The 19,018-nt window shown below is 38.4% G+C and overlaps 1 protein-coding gene across 1 annotated transcript in view; it reads left to right on the top strand.

Annotated features, from left to right (window-relative positions):
- ABCC8 (ATP binding cassette subfamily C member 8) overlaps positions 1 to 19,018 on the top strand; it is a 58,878-nt gene that overhangs the window by 23,611 nt on the left and 16,249 nt on the right. The window contains exons 13-26 of the mRNA XM_026041159.1: positions 267 to 372; positions 604 to 714; positions 2,408 to 2,483; positions 2,566 to 2,671; positions 6,236 to 6,271; positions 7,575 to 7,610; positions 9,720 to 9,818; positions 10,482 to 10,566; positions 11,730 to 11,810; positions 13,845 to 13,982; positions 16,264 to 16,389; positions 17,091 to 17,190; positions 17,565 to 17,812; positions 17,949 to 18,109. Coding sequence (XP_025896944.1) covers positions 267 to 372; positions 604 to 714; positions 2,408 to 2,483; positions 2,566 to 2,671; positions 6,236 to 6,271; positions 7,575 to 7,610; positions 9,720 to 9,818; positions 10,482 to 10,566; positions 11,730 to 11,810; positions 13,845 to 13,982; positions 16,264 to 16,389; positions 17,091 to 17,190; positions 17,565 to 17,812; positions 17,949 to 18,109 — 1,509 coding nt within the window. The remainder of the gene's footprint in view (positions 1 to 266; positions 373 to 603; positions 715 to 2,407; positions 2,484 to 2,565; positions 2,672 to 6,235; positions 6,272 to 7,574; positions 7,611 to 9,719; positions 9,819 to 10,481; positions 10,567 to 11,729; positions 11,811 to 13,844; positions 13,983 to 16,263; positions 16,390 to 17,090; positions 17,191 to 17,564; positions 17,813 to 17,948; positions 18,110 to 19,018) is intronic.

Consider the following 19,018-nt stretch of genomic DNA (forward strand, 5'->3'; position numbering starts at 1 on the left):
TGCTGAATGGCTGAAAATCGTGTAACTTCTCTAAAAGATTTAAGCATCTGCACAAACTATTTAAAAAAATTATAGCTCTTAATAGAAAACAGAGTGCAATTTGTCAGCGTCTTTGCTGTAACATCTCACTGCAGGTTTTTATAGGCGTATAACAAAAAGAAAACAAACCACAGTTGGAGGAGCACTGGTGAGGATACTCCGTAATAAACATTGTGCCGAACAAAAAATGTGCATTTGGATTGAGCTGTATTTTTTTTCCCTTTCAGTGTGCAGAAACTGAGTGAATTTTTGTCAAGTGAAGAAATTGGTGAAGAGCATGATAAATGTTCAGAGCTAAGAAGTGCAGATAACCACAGCAAATACCAGGCAGTGGTGAGTGATAATGTTTAATTGTAGTTCAAGTGTCTGTAGTGGTTTGTTCTGAGAGTAAATTGTTTCACTTTCCTACTTTCTACTAGTAGACTAATTACTAATTGTAAAAACTCATGTCAGTAACCTGTACTTGACATGGACAATAATGCAGGTGTTTATAGGATATTTTAGAGTATTTTGCTTGTGTTGCCATCATCTACTGTGTATTTCTGTCTTCCTGGTTTTGCACAGCCACTCAAAGTYGTTAACCGCAAGAGGCCTGCCCGCGAGGACTGGAACAATTACAGCTCGCACATGAGAAGACCCATTCACATCACAGAAGCGGATGATTTTTGTGTAAAGGTGATATAAAGGTCACTCCAATAACACTGTTACTAAAGCTGACTAATAATCATTTTTATGTTCTGATGGCAGAGTTTTACCTTCAGGAACCAACATTTGTTTTGAAGCWGCCAGCCATTTCTGCTTAAGTCAAAGATTAACCTCCCCTCTTCTTTCCTATTGCCTTCACTTTAAGAACTAATTACTGACATCTATATAATGGTTAGCCGTGTATATCCTCTCTAGAACTCATGCAGCAATTTTCCATTGGAAGTATTTGTCATTAGTCCTGCTTTCATTAGTAGAATCTTCAACTTCTCCAAAAAAAGAATTGCCCATGGCACTTTGAAGACTGATGTTCTTGATTTGCTATAGAAACTGTCGTAAGTAATAGAAATCCTGAAGGTTGTTATAGTGATGAGGCTATTTATTTAGCATGTCTGCTATTACATTTGCATTTCTGGCATAAGAGAATGAATAATTCAGTTTAATGAGTCTAAGTAGGACAACTGGTTAGTTCATTCAGAGTTTAAGAGGCTCTCTTGTCATGTCCTGTCATGGTGCAGGATCCTTCTTCAACAAATTACAGGAAATAAGAGGAAAATATGAAAGAGGTTTTGAGGTTTTCTTTAAGGAACAAAAAGCACCTTGGAGCCCCTGTCACGCAGGGGAGGSCAGCACAGTCACCTCTGCAAGGGCAATGTTTGGAGGAGCCAAGTACAAGGAGAGGCCCAGCTGCAATCTCTGGCTCCATCTGCTGACACCATCCTTGGAGGCAGCTCATCAGCCCCAGCACTAGGGAAGCTCTGTAGTTACTGAGCACTGTCTGTTTGCTGCCCATTCCCCATGCAGGGGACCTTGAGAGAGGATTCTTTGGCTTTTCTTTGTTGGTCTGGAGGGAAGAGTTCCATGTTTGCTTTTACTCGTTTTTTTTTTTTTTTTTCTGAATTTCTTTCATAAGATAAAGGTACTGGGTGGTTTTTTTGTTTGTTTGTTTGTTTGTTTGTTTTGTTACTGGGGAGAGTTGTTTGTCTTTTCCCCCTCTCATTTGTTAGAGCAAAAAAATATTGTGCTTTATGTTGCTGAAAGCCTTTGCAGATTTCAGTTCTTCTCAGAAAGTGAGTAAGAAGAGAACAGGACCAAGTGTGCACAGAGAGCTGTGAAATAACCCCTATCTCCTGTTCTTCAGGGTATCCACTGGGCCAGTGTCCACAGCTCTTGTACCTGAAGTCCTGAACAGACTTTTTGTTTCTTTTTTGGAGGGGAGAGTGGGACTGGGGAGGTGGAGATTGCTTTGTAAAAACATTGGCTCTTTTTAAGMAATGCCTTTGTTACCTATAACCGAGAATCCCATCAGAAATATTAAGGAAAATATGATAATGGACAGTAACATCTGATCTCTGTGGAAAATTCTGCAGAGGTGCTTCAAACTCGGACTGCGTAATTGCTGTATATGCTGCAGTGTGTTGGGAGTGACATTTGCTGCAATGCAGAGAGCAAACCAGGACCCTGTCTAACATTTAATCGTGTTGGAGTCATTTCACTTATTTCATGAACTCACCTAACAAATAACAATACAAACTCTAAAGAGCAACAACAAATTTCTCATTAGACTTTTCCACAATTTTCTGATAATTTTCCTTGCTTGAATTACATTGAAGGAGTCAGCGCTATAACCTGGTTTTCTTTCTTATTTGTCTYCATCTTGCCATAGATCACAAACGGGTTTTTCACTTGGACACCTGAGGGTCCTCCAGCACTGTCCAACATAGATATCCGCATCCCTCAAGGTACAGAACCACATGAGATACGCAGAGCAGGGCGGTGAGCGTTTGGTAACTCAGAGGCTTACATGTGCTTCCTYTCTCACAGGCCAGCTAACCATGATCGTAGGACAGGTCGGCTGCGGTAAGTCATCTCTCCTGCTAGCCACGCTTGGTGAGATGCAGAAGATCTCTGGCAACATATCCTGGAGCAGGTAGCATTATTTAAAAGCTAAATCTTGAATTGAGTAGCAGTACAGAAAAAGGCAAGAAGTGAGGTGTTTTCCTGCTGCATGGCCTTACTAATTTCAGGCCTGATCCCATGCCTTGGAATGGCACTTGTAAGGAGGGAGTGGCTTATTAGGAGCTGGGCAGGACCCTGCTCTGCTCTCAGACTTGTGCTCCATCCCAACACTGGCCTGTTGCATGAGGGACTAAGGAGATGTTTGTAAGTGGCTGGGAGCTCAGGTGCACCCTGCCTAGTGTTTGTCAAGAGGAGAYAGTCATGTCCATCCTGCCTTTCTCAAGGGAGCATGGACAGCTTCGCCTTGGCAGCCATATGCAGACTGTGCTTCTGTCCTGCTCTTGTACTGGCTGCTAAGGGAGAAAAAAATGCTGCTGAGCTCCAACGGCTGAACTGTCAGGACTTGGTCTTTTAAGCTTCAAGCTCAGTGGCAGGAGCTGTGAAGGACTGCAAGTCCTGTGTGTCATTTCCAGTAAATTACTGCCCTCTGTGGTCATTGATGAATGTGTGCAAACATTTTTGGCTTGTTCATTTTACAGGACGAGACTTAATGATACTGTCTACRCTTTGCCTTTTGAGATACAGTTATTTATAAGGTTAACAATTTGGGGAAAAAATCTAGAGAAACAAGTAATTTTTTTCCAGCTGTTTGAGAATTAAGGAGCAACAGTGTAGCGCTAGGTCAAATCCATTTACTAAGATGGATGGAGGGTCTTTGCTTTGAAAATGAGACATAGGAAGGTGGCTTTTGGCTTGTGAGGCAGATAGGAGAGACTTTGAAGGGCTGGGTAGGAGCCAGATTTCCAGACTGGTGATCTAACTGTTAAAACATACCACCCCAAAGAAAAGTCAGAGTATGGTTAGGAACCGTGCAGCTTCCCTGCTGCCTGATTAGGTGAGCTAATTTAATTTCAGCAAGGCTGTGTTTTTTTAATAGATGACATAACATCATCAAGAAGTGTAATTTAAACGTTGGATGCTAAGCAAAAACAGATGACATGATGGTTCTGAGTTTTTAAATAGCATTTGTTTAGAAGTATGTACCTCAAAGCAATGTAAAGGTCACAAATGGTTTTGGTGTCTTACCTGTTGGTGCCCAAGTATCACAGAGTATCACAAGTTGCAGCGTGGCTGTTACTGCATTTGCTTTGCTAGCCAGCAGGTATGTGTGAAGGGACTTGAAGAGAAACATTCTTAGTCTGTAACAGCTGGCTGTGCTACGGATGCTGCTGTGTGCAGCGGTCTTCTGGAAATGAGGAATCCAGTGTGTGCCAGCTGCTCCCAGGTGAAGCTCCCAGGTGAAGCTCCAGCAATTCCATGAGATAGTACCAATGACTGTCCAGGTACTCTAACCATTACTACTTGTTCAAGGAAAGGAATCTCACCACGTAATCACCATAGTGCACAGCTTCACCTTAGGCAATAAAACGTGACACCAAACACTTATTTCAGCACTTTCTTTGGTATAAGACAAATTCTTGACTTTGTCATTCATGTTACAGAATAGTCCTGAATTTCCATTCATTCCAAATTTCCTTCCCCTTCCTCTCTTCCAAGGTCATAGCTATGAAGATGAAGGATATATCCTGCTGACATGTCACTCAGTGCTCAGGAAATCTGCATTCTATTCCTGGCCCTTCCCTTGCTCTAATGGGTAACCTTGCACGAGCCATTTCCCTTCTCCGTGCCTCCATTCTCTACCAATAAACCAGGATTAACTGTATAGCATCTTTATTTACTTCCTATAAAAAGTTTGAGTTGAGATGCTAAAAATAAATATCACTTGTTACTGGACTAGGAATCATCTAGTAAGACGTGAGCCCTGGCTCATCTGTGACTCGCTTCTGTTATTTGTATTACAGTGTGTCTGGAAAATCCAGCTCAGATTATTGCTTCTTCTCCAGAGCAGGCTGAGAGCACCCTTGTCTTAAATATTTTATAAAGTAATTAGAGATGGATAGAAGTACCGAAATTCTGAATACCTTCTGAATAGATGGTAAATAATATTGATTTGTAAGAGATATAATATAATATAATATAATATAATATAATATAATATAATATAATATAATATAATATAATATAATATAATATAATATAATATAATATAATATAATATWATTGTAAGAGTAATAATATAAAATATATTTGTAATATATTGCAGTATTGATAAGACGTGCTGATCTTACTTGCGAATAGTCCCAGTTAAAGTCCAGGGAAGAGTTTGTAGTATAAGATACTGGTCTTTTGGGGATAAATAGAAACTGAACTGAAATAAGAGAAATCTTGCTCAGACAATACTGTTAATTTCTAAAATGGTATATATTCCCATGTAAATCTATAGTCCTTATAGTGTGAAGGAAATGGCAGTTTCCATAAAGTTGTTAACAACAGACTTCAGTCCTGCTGTACTCACTATGATCAAACAGCATTATTTTAAGTGGTTTTTGATGCCTACACACACAGTACTTGAAGTTTTTAGAACGGTGTGTCTGTGAGAGTCAAACACTGCCTATGCAGGGTCCTGGGGCTTTGGGCACCGAGGTGAGGCGGTCACTAGCACTGGAGGAGTGTGAGGTAACTGTGTGAAAGGAGTTGTTCAGTGCCGTAACCTTAGGGAAAAAAATAGTGACTCATCAGCTGCCAGGAGAACCTGTACAGGGGCCTGAATGCAGATACMCTCACTGCCTGCTCTGGATGGGCCTTCTAGAAGCATCGCAGACCAGCCTTTTAAGCTGCAGGTATAGCTTTCCTGCCTTGGTGTTTACAAACAATAGTGCTGGCACAAAGCTAGTAAGCTGGTTTCCTTTGAAACATGAAAAACTTCTTTTGTTTTATGTATGTGTGCATGTGTGCACGTACACTGTTGGATTCTTCATTCTTTTCAATGAAGCTGAATTTGGCATTGGTAGAGAGTAGGGACAGTTATCCTGTCAAAACAGCTCTGTGGACATCTTGTTGCACATTTAAAAATAGCTAAAAGAGAAACCATCCCTCCCTCACACTTGCCCGCACTTACTTATACAGGCACATCCCCCTAAGGATAGTGCTAATACAGAATACAACATATGGAGCAGCATCCAAAAGTGGGTGTTGGTTTTGAACTAACCTGCTATTTGCCACAAAGGCACAGGTATTGCCATGGAAAAGTAGTGTCATGAATTATTAATGCATTTCCCCTGAAAATGTCTCTTTTCTGTTTATTTTCTTTTAAATGAAATGGAATTCTTGCAATTCTTTTGAATTCATTTTCAGTTCTGTTAGCATCTCCAAGACAGGATGGAGGTTGATCGTATTTGCTGAGTCAAAATGTGTGCGAAGAAAAGACGTGCCATCCTTTTATTTATTTATTTATTTTAATTGCTAAAATCAAGTCAGTTTCTATGGAAAGAACAGATGCTGCAGTGAAGCTCGGTATAAATACTGTTTGCAATCTGTGCACTAAGTGGAATTTAATAGTTTTGCTTTCTGGGGGCAGATTGCTTGTGCTTACTTAAATAAACMATCTGTGTCTGCCTTTCTGTCTGTGATGCAGCAGTCCTTCTGACAGCGAGACGGGGGAGGATGGCAGGTATGGTATGATATTGTATGTGACTTTCGGTCTTTCTAATAAATTGGAAGCAAGAGGAGGCAGAGATTCCTAAAATCTGTGATTAGGGTTTTCAGAGAGTTAGAACTCTAAAAATCAGTGAAGCTCACATTGTTTCAAGTAACTAAGCACACAACTTGCAAATCTACCTACATGGTTAAGGAAACTAAAATCTGGACTTCCTTTCTGAAAAAAATACTGTTTGGTGCATATGAAAATCACACCTGTATTTTTCTGTATGCCTTTGAAAATCTTTCTCTCTATCTACATCAGATGACTCCCTAATTCCACACTTTAAGAAACAGTATCAAGCATTGCTTTAAAGGCTTTGTTTATTAAATGAAATTCTACCCTTTTTCCTTTTTTTCATTTTTTTTCATGTCCGTAAGTTTATTTTCTCACCTAGCATTCTTCAAGCACATGAAAAATGAGAAGTGTGGGGAATAGCAGTTTAGTCCATCCCCTGGCTTGGCATCTTCATGTGCAAATAATTTTTACCTGATTGACAGACAGCATTCAGAGAGCCTCTTCTCTCCTACTTAAACTRCTCTCCTGCAAAATTTGTGTCCCTATTCATGCATATTAGGGAGTTTCAAGTGTCTAAGCAATGAAATCTCCTGTGATAGGATACTTGGAAATCTCACAGTTCTTCCTGTATAAGAGACCATCCAGTCTCTGGTCAAAATAAAAATGAAATACTTTCAGTGAGCTTGAATTTATAGGAAATAAGGATAATTAAGGATATCCCATAGGAATAGGATAACATGGGAAACAGCACAGTAAACTTATTAAAAATAGGAAAGAGTATTAAGAGTATATAACATAGTTATGTCTTACGTCCCATCTTTTTCTTGAGATTATTTCAATTATTTTATGTTTTTTGTATTACCATAGGTTTGGGGAATCCTAGTTGGGGATCAAATGCTGTAGGAATATATGCCATGGTCTGGTTGCACTAGCATCCTTCAGAATATTTGGGAGGCTCTCAGAGCAAAGAGTGTTTAGGCCAAAATCTAGTGAAGTCCTCAGCATTTGCTCAAGGGTGTTGAATACTTTTATCTCCTATAATGTTATTTAACTCTTCTCGGAATGGGGCCCTTAACCATATGTTTTATATCAATATTGTCTAGAACAGAATTGTGGACTATTTGAAGAATATTTCTTTTATGCAATCCTAGTGATATATTTTTATTTATAGTGTAGTGTTAGATTTTTAAGGCATTCTTTATTGTCTAAAATAATTTGAATTTAAAAAAAATAATTTTTTTGTGTTTGGTTTCTGCAGCCCAGAGAGAGAATCTTCTCCAGACATGGAATTCAGGTACAACACTTAAAAAAATAATTGGGCTATTCTTCACAAGTGTCTCCTACTAATTAATTGTTCCCCCCCTGGAAACCAAATGCATGCAGCTGCTGCAAGATTTAGAAATACAAACCAGTTTAAAAGAAAAGCAGCAGGCAGGAGACTCTTGCAGTGTATGGCAATAGCAAAAACTCAGAARCATTCTCAGGAATATCAAAATCGGAATATTTTATTACCTCCTGCCGGGTTGAAAATAATGGAAGCATATTTTATAGTATATAAAGATGCAGTAACAATACTGTAAGGACAGGACAGTTCACATTTCTTGCCTATGTGTGAGGCACACATTATGACTTGTTAATTAACACYGGAAATTCATGAACTGTGGAAAATAATCAAGATAAAACTATAGTCAGGAATCCAAGACATTCTGGAAAGAGTTTGCCATGTACTATTTCCTATATCTCTGCAACYGTAATTCCATTGTTGTTCCAAGCATATGTGTCGTCTTTTTAGGTTTACTGAGATTTTAAGACTTATTGCTAGGTTTATTAAGGCATTCAGATTCATATGTAAATGTCTATTGAGTAGTCCTGTTTTCTGAGGTCTTTAATATGTCTACTGGCTCTGCCCACAATCTGCCCAATAAATCATCTTGGTGTCAATTTGTGTTTAAAATTAATTGAATTTAAGTAAGAGGATCGACTCCATTCTAAATTTGTAATGAATTTAAACGAGTTATTGCAGTAATTACTTTTCACTGGTGCCCTTAAAGCAAAATTTAAGCCAAACATGGGGTTCACAGTGGTGGTGCTTCTAAGCATGAAGTGAATCTTATCTCTAATGCTTGTAACTTCAYTGAAAGAAAGACCTTTTTCAAAAGTTTTAAGAATTTTATCCTCAAAGCTGTGCTATTATTTTTCAAAAAAGAAATTTGAAGTAACTTTTCAAACATATTCAGAATTAATAATGACAAAGGTACAGTGTAGATCAATAAAAAGGAAAGGAAGGGAATACATGTTCTTCTTAAAATGCTGTGAAGCAATTTTTTCTCACTCACTGGGATGTGATTTTTGGACTAAYGGAACAAGTGCTTTTCTCTTGAGCCAGACCTGAAGTCTCTTTGAATTAGAATTTTTGGGACTACAGGCAGGGTTTCTAAGGACTTTGTGTTTTGCTTTGTTTCTGTTTCATTTTCCAGTAATGGAATTCATAAAGCATAATTCAATTCTAATGAACAATCAGACTTTGGAAGCCTGCTCTGCACGTTCTGCTGCTCTGCCAACCTGCACGTTCTCTCAGGTCTTCAGGGAAAATTAGTCTTAAAGTGATTTCTCAGCAAGTTCACTGAAAGCCTGAAAAGATGAGCAGGGCTAGTGGCATTAGCTCCTAATCTAGAAGAAAAAGGAGTAGTTGYGGGGGGCGGGGAAAGAAAGGAGGAGGAAAAAGAAAGACACTTGTTGACTCTTATCTGTGGCTCACAGTTTGAATTGCATTTATGGCCAGCTAGGCTGTTGTCAAGGCTGACTAGCCGGAAAAGGCAGCGTTTGGATGAGACTCTCTTCTACTGTTTTCAGAAGGCAAAGGATAAGTCCCGAAGGCTCTGGARTTCATTCTTTATAGTGGGGAAAATAACTGGAGGGGGAAGGAGAAGGGATGGAGAGATTCCTTTGTGCATGTGTGTAGTCGTGACTACATCTAAGTTTTACGTAAATCTTTTCAGAAAATTGCTTCTGGAATGTGATGCCTAAACAATGATCCAGTACACATTTTGGTATATGATCAGCTCTCCAGAATGAGCTGATATTTGGGTTTGAGAATTCTCTTGCTATCCACACTGCTGAAGAAGCAGACTTACTGATGTAGCYTCTCCCAGACTCACCTCCTGGCAGAAAACGAGGGAACATGCTCAAAATCAAAGGAACTGACCTTTAGTGAGGTGAACAGTGGCAGTTCAGGGAAATTAATATTTCATATATTTGCATGATGGCATGTCTATTTATGACCTGAAGATCAGAAATGAAAAGATATATTTCTGAAGAATTATTACCAGTTTCTTCCTTTAACAGAAAATTATTTTCAGTAACCCCTGTTGCACTGTAATGCTGGGAACTCCTKTTTTTCTAGGACAAGAGGATCAGTAGCATATGCCTCACAGAAGCCTTGGTTGCTCAATGCCACAGTGGAAGAGAATATCACATTTGAAAGCCCTTTTAATAAACAGAGGTAACAGCTTTCAGAACTGTTTTTTATATTTTTTCACCTTTTAAACTAAGTCATTGCTGTTGCATGGGCCTCAGTTCACGCTTGGGTCCCTGTCTCATTGTAAGTGTCCCCTCTCAAATAACAAATATAAAACACCTACCTAAATCTGATAGAAAACCTAGCATTCTGCATGGCCTCCCCTTTGCTTATGTTTTCCTGAAGGACAGAAAAGCCAGAGATCGGTATGTCATGAAGGACTAATGGCTGTCTTTTTGTGAAAGCTCACAAAATAATTTAAAAGATTGAAAAGTCATTGCTGGTATCCCATAACTTTCTCTCTCCCTCCTATAACCAGTTGGTGCCACAAGTATGTGTGTTCACATAGAGTCAAGTTAAATGCTAAACAATGATATTRTGCCTTGGTAGAGTTTATACTTGTTGTGTCTGTTTTTAACTACTAAATATTTTTAATTGGGAAGCTGACCTAAGATGCTTTCTTAGCTGAAATGGTATTTACTTGGCTGTGATTGAAAGAGATCCCATTAGAACAATTAGTGTCTAACAAATACATTTTTCCACTGTGTGATTTTTCCAGCTGGTTAATCTTTGTTCCCTTGCAGGTAGGAAATGTGCTTCTTTAGCAGTATCTGTGTGGATTTTGTATTGCCTCTTCTGTTTCCGCAGGTACAAAGCAGTAATTGATGCTTGTTCCCTCCAGCCTGATATTGACATTCTCCCTCATGGAGACCAAACCCAGATTGGAGAGAGGGTCAGTAAACAGAGGCTTCTATTTTTGTTTTAAATGTATGGAGGTTTTTTATTATTTTGTTGTGTTTTTAAAATCTTACTGGTTATTTGGCAACAAAAGTCATCTTTGAGTTCATTGTACTTTTGGCTCATTAGTCTGAAAGCTCATTGCTTAGTAAACATGGAAACACTGCTGCTCATGTGAGATGCAGTGGTTTAAATGTGCTGCTGTCATATGTCCAACTAATTCTGTGGCCACTATCTGGCTTTACAGTACAAACATTAGTTGTTTTAGGGTAAACAGTTCATGAATATAAGAGTACTTTCACTTCAAAAATGRCAAGTGTCTAATAAACAGCAAATTAAGCTTTTCCACAATGGAAAAAATAGGGAATACTGATTAAAAGAACTGAAGTCACAATTTCATTCACAGTTTATTCTGGCTTAAACTGGTGCTACTGCTGAAAAAAAAATCAAGGATGTATTTCCGCCCTTAACCTTATTGCTTTCTCCCCACACCAGCTCCCAGGTGAGAGTGGGATAAGTTGGGGATAATTGGGAAACCAATATGAGATAGATTACTTCCCAACCTGATTTATAGTGTAGCAGAAGAAGCAGAGTGGAAGGAATAAATGGTAGAGAAAAGGTGTAATAGCCTCTCTCAGTACTTTYGGCTTATGAGAACTGGAAGAGTTTGTGAATGCAGTAGTAACCATATAATGATCCTGTCAGTGGGGTCTGGTAGGACATCTCACAGTTACTGATTACAGGAACTACAACACAATGTGATATGTGATGGAGCTAATATGATAGGACAGATCGGCTGAAAAATTATGGGTATAAAAGGTACAGGACAGAGCCAGATTCTTACTGCTCGCTCCTACTAGTTTAGGAAAGTCTGCACAGTGCTGAGGGCACCCAGGCCATTGCGCCACCTACCCCACCGCGCCAGCAACGTTTCTCACCCCCCTACTCTGGATAGCGTGCAGTTCCAGATGGAGAGCTCTGGCTTTTCTAACTATTTGTCTACAAAATTCCCAACTGAATTTCACATCCATGCTTTCAAAAAGTTTGCCTGAATTTGTTTGTCAAGAAAGTATTCTCTGAGCAATCTGAACCAAATATTAATATTGTCTGTGTTTTATAATTGTCTGGTTATTTGTGATTTCCTGTGTTTGTCTCCAGGGCATTAATCTGTCTGGCGGGCAGCGCCAGCGCATCAGTGTGGCGAGAGCCCTTTACCAGCAGACAAACGTTGTGTTCCTGGTGAGTAGGTGCCGCTGTGTTTATGCCGCAAGGAGAGGCACTGGCGGAGAGCACTTAGAATTAACTCACGAGTAATGTGAACACATCCAGGATATCAGGCTTCACTGAGCTAAGCCAAATGTGCACTATTTATTTTATATCAATTGTTAGCTAGCGGGGAGAAGCACTTTGTAAACACTGCAGATAAATATTAGGATGCAAATTGAAATGCTGGTGCTTATTTTTTTTGTCTATTGAAATTTCTTTCTGACCCTTATACATATTCTTGATTGTTGGGCATTTTATGGTCTCAGCAATATTTATAAAAATTCCTAAGATATCTCAGGCAAAAAATTAATGTTGTCCTGTGTCAAAGGTGTTTCCTTTCTGCAACAAACTGAGCTGTCTCCCCACCATGAACTGTGCCTTGTGTATCCTGCCTCAGCTTCAACAGATGTACAATGGGAAAAGGAGTGAGATCAGGCTCCTAGACTTTAGTAGGTGGGAAAACAGATGCATCCTTTGCACTCGCGAGTAGGCTTGCTGCCTCTTCCAACTGACACCTTCCTCCTTAGGCTCAGTTTCAAAGAGCTCTGAATTCCACTGTCAAGCATGGCAGTCCCATGGGATTAGAAAAGCTGTGCATATGGAAGTCATCCTTGAAAGCTAGGAGATTACTGCAGTTGAGCAGGAAGTAGAGAGTGGTTAGGCCAGGTGTTGCAAGGGCAGCAGAGCTAGTATTAGAGCATAAATTGTTTCTTTCTTTCTTTTTTTTTTTTTTTTTTCCTTTGTCACTTAATGAAAAGGCTTTTGTGCAGGACACTCTATAACCTTCTAGTAGCAGCAAGTCCTCATATAGTTTGATAGTGTAAAAACATCTACAGTAACTTTGGTTTTTTCAGTTATTAAACTTTCAGAGATAATCCAGAATCCTATATGCTAATACTTGAAAACATTCAACTCTCTTAAGACCTYTTTTGTAAACAAATGCTTATAAAACTTCTCCCAGAGGAATGTGCATCTTATATTCAATAATTCTGTATTACTAGAGCTTCCTGTGGTATTTGCAGATATGAAAAAGTCATATGACATATGAATGACATTTCATTCTTCATTATATTAATTCCATATATTTCATCGGTTGCCTGTCAGAGCAGTCTGGTGGCATGAACTGACTTCAGGTGTCTCATAATCAGGGCATAATTATAATCACATGTGGTGAGCCCCTTTTTAAGGGGCAGCCTAGYCTGACTCTGAGACCACGTCATGTTCTCTGATGTGGCATTTAGAATGCCCGAAAGAGCAACATGGTATTTGATGGGGCAGTGCACAAATGAGGGATCCAAAAGGATGATGAGGAGTGAGCCAGGTTGGAGGAACATATGAATGCACTGACCATTCACTGGACAGGTTACATCCTTGCTCAGTATTTTGGCCGCATTGTTGGTGTAAAATAAAATTTCACACAAATAATTACACTAAATTTTGTAATGCAGTCTGAAKTTTCAGTGTAAATAGGATAAGTAAAAGTAAACAAATGCTCGAAGAGATGATATGTACTAGTTTATTCCTGAATAAATTGCATTTTATTTGTGGGTCCAATCAATTTGATTAGGATCACCAAAGTGTTCAATATTTCTCTTTTGTTGATTCTTTGTTAATAAAGCAGAGTTGTGTTTATCACGGGAAAAAAAATCAAGGGAAATAAACACATCCTCATTGTCACAGTTGCTGGAGCCGTTTCTGTAGCACATGATATATGTTAATATGATAATACTAGATAAATGTTGCAGCGCTGTMTTGAGTCTAAATAGAAACCACATACTGCATTTATGTTAGGCTATGAAATGTATCCATTAAGAGAGAAGGTCCTTTATAAAAAACAGGAAATTATAGTATTTGCATAGCTAGTATTAYTGTATGTCTGACTGCTCAGGGCTAAGTGCCAGTTCAGCCTTTATTGTTGCCTAACTTGAGAAAGCCTTTTCACAGCTCACTTCTGGTCCCCTGATGATCTTTTGATTGTCTGTAGCTGACCTCTTTTCCTCTTGACAGGATGATCCATTTTCTGCCTTGGATATCCACCTAAGTGACCACCTCATGCAAGAAGGGATCCTGAAAATGCTGCGGGAAGACAAGCGGACCATCGTGCTGGTAACCCACAAGCTGCAATACCTGCCCCATGCAGACTGGGTAAGGAGGCAGGAAAKTGGCAGGAAAATGGCTTTTGCTATAAACAAGGTTCTCGATTCATATCTTTTTCAAAGGCTAGTTTAATGAGAAGAGGGACTATTCAGCTCTTTGAAAAGCTATCAAGTGAGTCTGGGCCTCCAAAGCCTAGGGTTTCCCATCTGAGGACAGCTAAATACATCTGTTTGTTTTGTGTTTATAGAACAGATTCTTAGTACTCTCTTGAAAGTAGACTGCATTTAAAATATGTTGAGTATCCAAAATCATCAGCTRCATTTCAAATCTTGTTTTTATTTTTTTCTTAAAACAATGAAATGCTAGAGTAAATTTTGTCTGTAATTTTCATCTTTTCATAAGTGGSAACTTTCTGCTGTCACAGAAAACGATTATTTAATGGACATTGAAGTGCACAGAAATAAAAAAAAAAAAGGAAAAGAGTATTTCTTTGCCTTTAGTAGTATTAGATAACCTATTGGGAACATTTCTGCATTTGTATTTTGGCAAAATTTTAAGAAATGCATATAGTTGAATTGCTTTGTTAAGCTTCTCTGTTAATTCTTGAGGCTTGCAGACAAAAYGAAGCAAATATTTTCCTTTGCAAATGTTAAAGATGAAACAAGTCAGATGTGCTAAGGAAGTTTGTTTTGTTTGAAGTGTTGATTCCTGCCAGCCTTGTGCTTACTTGTGCAATCACCTGGCTACAACATCACGTGCCTTCTTTCCCACAGGGATTGAGCACTGCACTTGTGTCTCCTAGCAGGGCTTCTCTGTCATCTGCAGAAATTTGCTGGCCCCAGGAATAATGATCTTGCAGCTGCTTTCTGCTCTTCATAGTGGCTTCCCATGAAGTCGCGCACAGACATTAATCTTGTGCTAGTCATGCTTTATTCTCTGCAGCATACGCTGTGTGCTTATTCCTCAGCTGTGTGCAGGTCTCTTAAAAGATTGCTACTGTTCCTGCACAGTTCTGGTTTGCTGTCTCAGAGGGTACAGGAATTTCTGCATCCCTGCCTTCTGCCTCTGAGGGGCTGTCTTTGCTTCTCTTTTTAAACATACTGTTTTGTATTTTTATTTCTTAATATGCACAGCTGTGACCTCAAATAATTATCTCTTTCACTTCCTTTCCGGTGTCAGACCCACTTCTAGGTGTTTATGCTTTATGAAATATTTTACAGGAATTATTGTCTTCTAATTAGGTTTCAGTAATGTTTTATGATATTTTGTACTGGTCGAAAGACCTGGCAGAACAGGAAGGAGCTGTGTTAATTGAACTTATTATTAAGAAATAGTTCTCTTTTTTTTTCCAGCAAAGCTCTCATCAACTATAAGTGATTTTTATAACATATAATACAGCAGAAATAGATATCTTTATTAAAAATTTAAAGAAAAGTATCATTTGAAATATATATGTGATAACCTCTCTAAGCTTATCCTTTACCTAGCAAAAACCTTCTAAAGAATTGAGAGCCCAATCTGATTAGGATTCTCTGAAAGAAAGAAGGTCCCTGTTTGTTTTCCTATTCCTCATACAAATTCTTAAAAGAAAATAAATAAACACAGAAAAAGACTATATTTCTTCCACGGAAATTTTTGAGTTTGCAGGAAATGACAAAAATAAAAGCACCATTAACTAGTTCTGGTGTTGCAGTTCACATGCCTCATTTTCCAATTCTCCCTGTTGGAGCTGAGGTAGCCTCGCTGTGTTTAGTGCGGTCACATTGGTGTTAACCAGGAAACCCTGCAGACTTTGTCCTGCCATATACTTTTTTTTTTTTTTTCCATTCAGTGTCCCCCATTTATGCTTTTAAAAGCTTTAGGAATACAAATTCCCTAGCTTTTCCTTATCAGGTTAACAATATCAAACAGATGGTGGAGCCAGCACGCTCACATCTAATTGCCTGAATGGGGGTGAAATGTGCTGTGCACAGTGTGTGGCTAAAAGCCTTCTCCTTTTAGGAAGGTAAGAGAACGCTAAAATCTTATCTTGCTAGTGATTTATATATAGAAAGAGTAATGTATTGTCCTGTCTGCCGAAAGGGACCCCATCCTTCTTAATTGCTGAAAAGCAATCTTCCTTTCTGAAAGTGTGAAGAGCAGTTTGGGGTTTTGCAGCATCTTGGATAAAAGGGATACGAGTCAAGAGATAACTGGACTTTTTTTTAAGAGACAGATTTGTTCTTAGAAATAAGTATTTAGAAAATGGARATAATTCTTCTGTGTTTCAAATGTGTTTAAAATAGGCATATGGCTGTGTGTCTCACTATTCAAATTTCTAACTTTTTAGATAATTGCAATGAAAGACGGCTACATCCAAAGAGAAGGAACACTCAAGGACATTCAGAAATCAGAGACTGAGCTCTTTGAACACTGGAAAACCCTCATGAATCGACAGGACCAAGAGCTGGAGAAGGTTTTTGATGGGCAGGGAATCAACATTTTCAAAAAAAATGTGACAAAGTATTTTTAGGTTAAAAACATTAGGAAGAATTGATATGCTGTGTTATTTCTGACTTAGAATGAATGCAGTATTACTGTTATTGTTACTGTTATCRTTACTATTTCTCTGTGTAAAGAAAATTACTGTATGGAGACATCTTACACCTTATCAATATTTTTCCCTTTGACCAGTTCTCATTAGTGAATTCTTAAAATAATCTTCTTGCTAAAGGAATACCAAATTGGACCATTTTAATGGCAAAGAATTGGAAAAGTGCAGTTCTGAAAACCTTCTATAAGTATGCCTGAATTTACTTACTGTATTTGGTAAAAAAAAAAAAAAAAAAATTAGGTGTACAGAACTATATAGCAGACTCTAACTAATCAACATATTTTCTCTTGAATAATATGAGACAAGAAGACTGAGAGATTAATCTTGTAGTTCTTAATTCAGGGATATCTGTTAAGACAGCAAGATTCTGAAAGAGTTGAGATTATTATTCTGAAAACGATATGGGGTTTATACAGAGACAGTAAATCGATTATTTATGACAACCTGCTCTTAGGTTCTCATTTCTTTCCCACTGATGTCTTGATTGGAAACAAGTCTTGTTACAGCTGGTAATTTCTTGACTCATTTCTCCTTTAAAAACACATGATCTGTCCCATTTTTAGGAGACTATCATTGAAAGAAAAAGTGTTCTGGAAAGAACAAATCTCCGGAGGACTATGTATTCCCGTGAAGCTCTGCTGAAAGATGATGATGATGATGAAGGTAAAAAGACATCTTTGGGCCCATCACCATTGCATTGCTGTTTTACAGTTAAATTATCCTAGAATGAGTTAACATATTTCATCCTGACAGAAAAAGCTGTTTTTCTTTGATTGCTCTGTTCAGGGTTGTGATTTGTAAGAGTGCTGCTTCCCTTTTGTTTATCTGTGGAGTACTATGATTTTCAGCACTCAGAAGTCATAACTTCCTCCATTATTTCTGGGTTGTTTTTCAAATATTTGAATCTTCTTATCTTTAGCACAGTATTACTATGATGTTTGAGCAGGGAGTTTTACCTCGAAACTATCACTTGCCAGTTCCTGTGAAAGGCACCTAAGGAATTCAGGGCTGCTCTACTTCTTCCTTGCCCACTGCAGAAGAAGCAACAGAAAGTGACGACGAGGACAACCTCTCATCCGTGCTGCATCAGAGAGCCAAGATGCCCTGGAGAGCCTGTGGGAAGTACCTCAGCTCAGCAGGAGTCCTCCTCTTGCCGCTGCTGGTTCTGTCCCAGCTGCTGAAGCACACGGTGATGGTGGCCATCGACTACTGCCTGGCACGCTGGACCTCCGAAGCCATCGCAGTGAAGACGGAGCTGGGGATGAGGAACTGCTCCATATGCGAGGTACCCGCCTGCCCATGGCTTCTCGTCTTCTCCATCAATCTCTCCTTGAAGATTTGAAATTCTGTGTTTCTGTTTTACTAGTAATTTTAGCATATAATTTATAGTGAATATTTATTTCTGTTTCTTTGTGTCCTAGGATTTCAATCATTCTCCATATTCAAAAGTTTTCAGCATTCTCTGCTGTCTTGGGATTGTATTATGTCTCATCACATCAATAGCAGTGGAATGGACTGGCTTAAAAGTCACCAAAAAGCTGCACTCTTCTTTATTGAATAAGATTATTTTGGCACCGATGAGGTATTCCTTTGCTTAGAATACAAACTGTGTATCGTAACCATTCTGTATTCCTTATTTATGGGTAATCTTCTAGGTACATTTTTTTATTATTAAGTGGCTGTGAATCACATTTTTTTAAAGGTCTATTGAAAATCACCGGCTATCAAACTACTGAGAAATTTTTGAAAAAGGTTCATAGGTTTCTTATCTTCTCATATAACTAGTTAAATGCCTATCCTGTCTAACTGCACCTGTAGATATTTACACCCTATAGTGTTTTATTTCTCTTCAGATGTTTTTTATTAAAGAGAAAACACAATTATTGGTTAATAGATTGCACTATTTATACACAGAGCATGTGCATCATAGTGTTTATTACCGAAAATATCTGCTGTCAGACAGTGACTGTACAACCCAGGAAGGAGAATGAGCTTAGCCAGGTATCCTCAMAGGCATCACTGGAGTGCACTGGCATGCACAGATTAACAGTTAAAGGCCTGTACAGCCATGAGGAACTCCTGTTCCCAATGCTGTTGCATGGAAGGAAAATCACAGCTTGATTCATGTCTACAACTGTTGCTGAACATGAGGAAAAATAACTTCTTGGTTTTAAGTTACCTGTATTTGACATAGTCATCACAGAAAAGCTTGGTGTTTTAAAAATATCTTTTTTTTTTTTTTTTTAAGAAGAGAACTGAATATCAAGTTAAACCTAATTTATGGATTAAGTAACAATTACAAAGCAATAAGGCAGCTTGTATTTTGCATATATATATATATAAAGGAGAGTCCTTTTAATATATATCCAAAGAATTATTCTTAATTTTGCATTTCCAGAAAAATGAATGTTATCATGCAGCACTTGAGATTCAACTTTGCATTCTTCATGAACAGAGATGTCCTTTGCAAATCTGAAAGGAATTTTTTTAA

This window comes from Nothoprocta perdicaria, unplaced genomic scaffold (genome assembly GCF_003342845.1).
Source record: "Nothoprocta perdicaria isolate Ctin4 unplaced genomic scaffold, notPer1 scaffold_28, whole genome shotgun sequence".
NCBI lineage: Eukaryota > Metazoa > Chordata > Aves > Tinamiformes > Tinamidae > Nothoprocta > Nothoprocta perdicaria.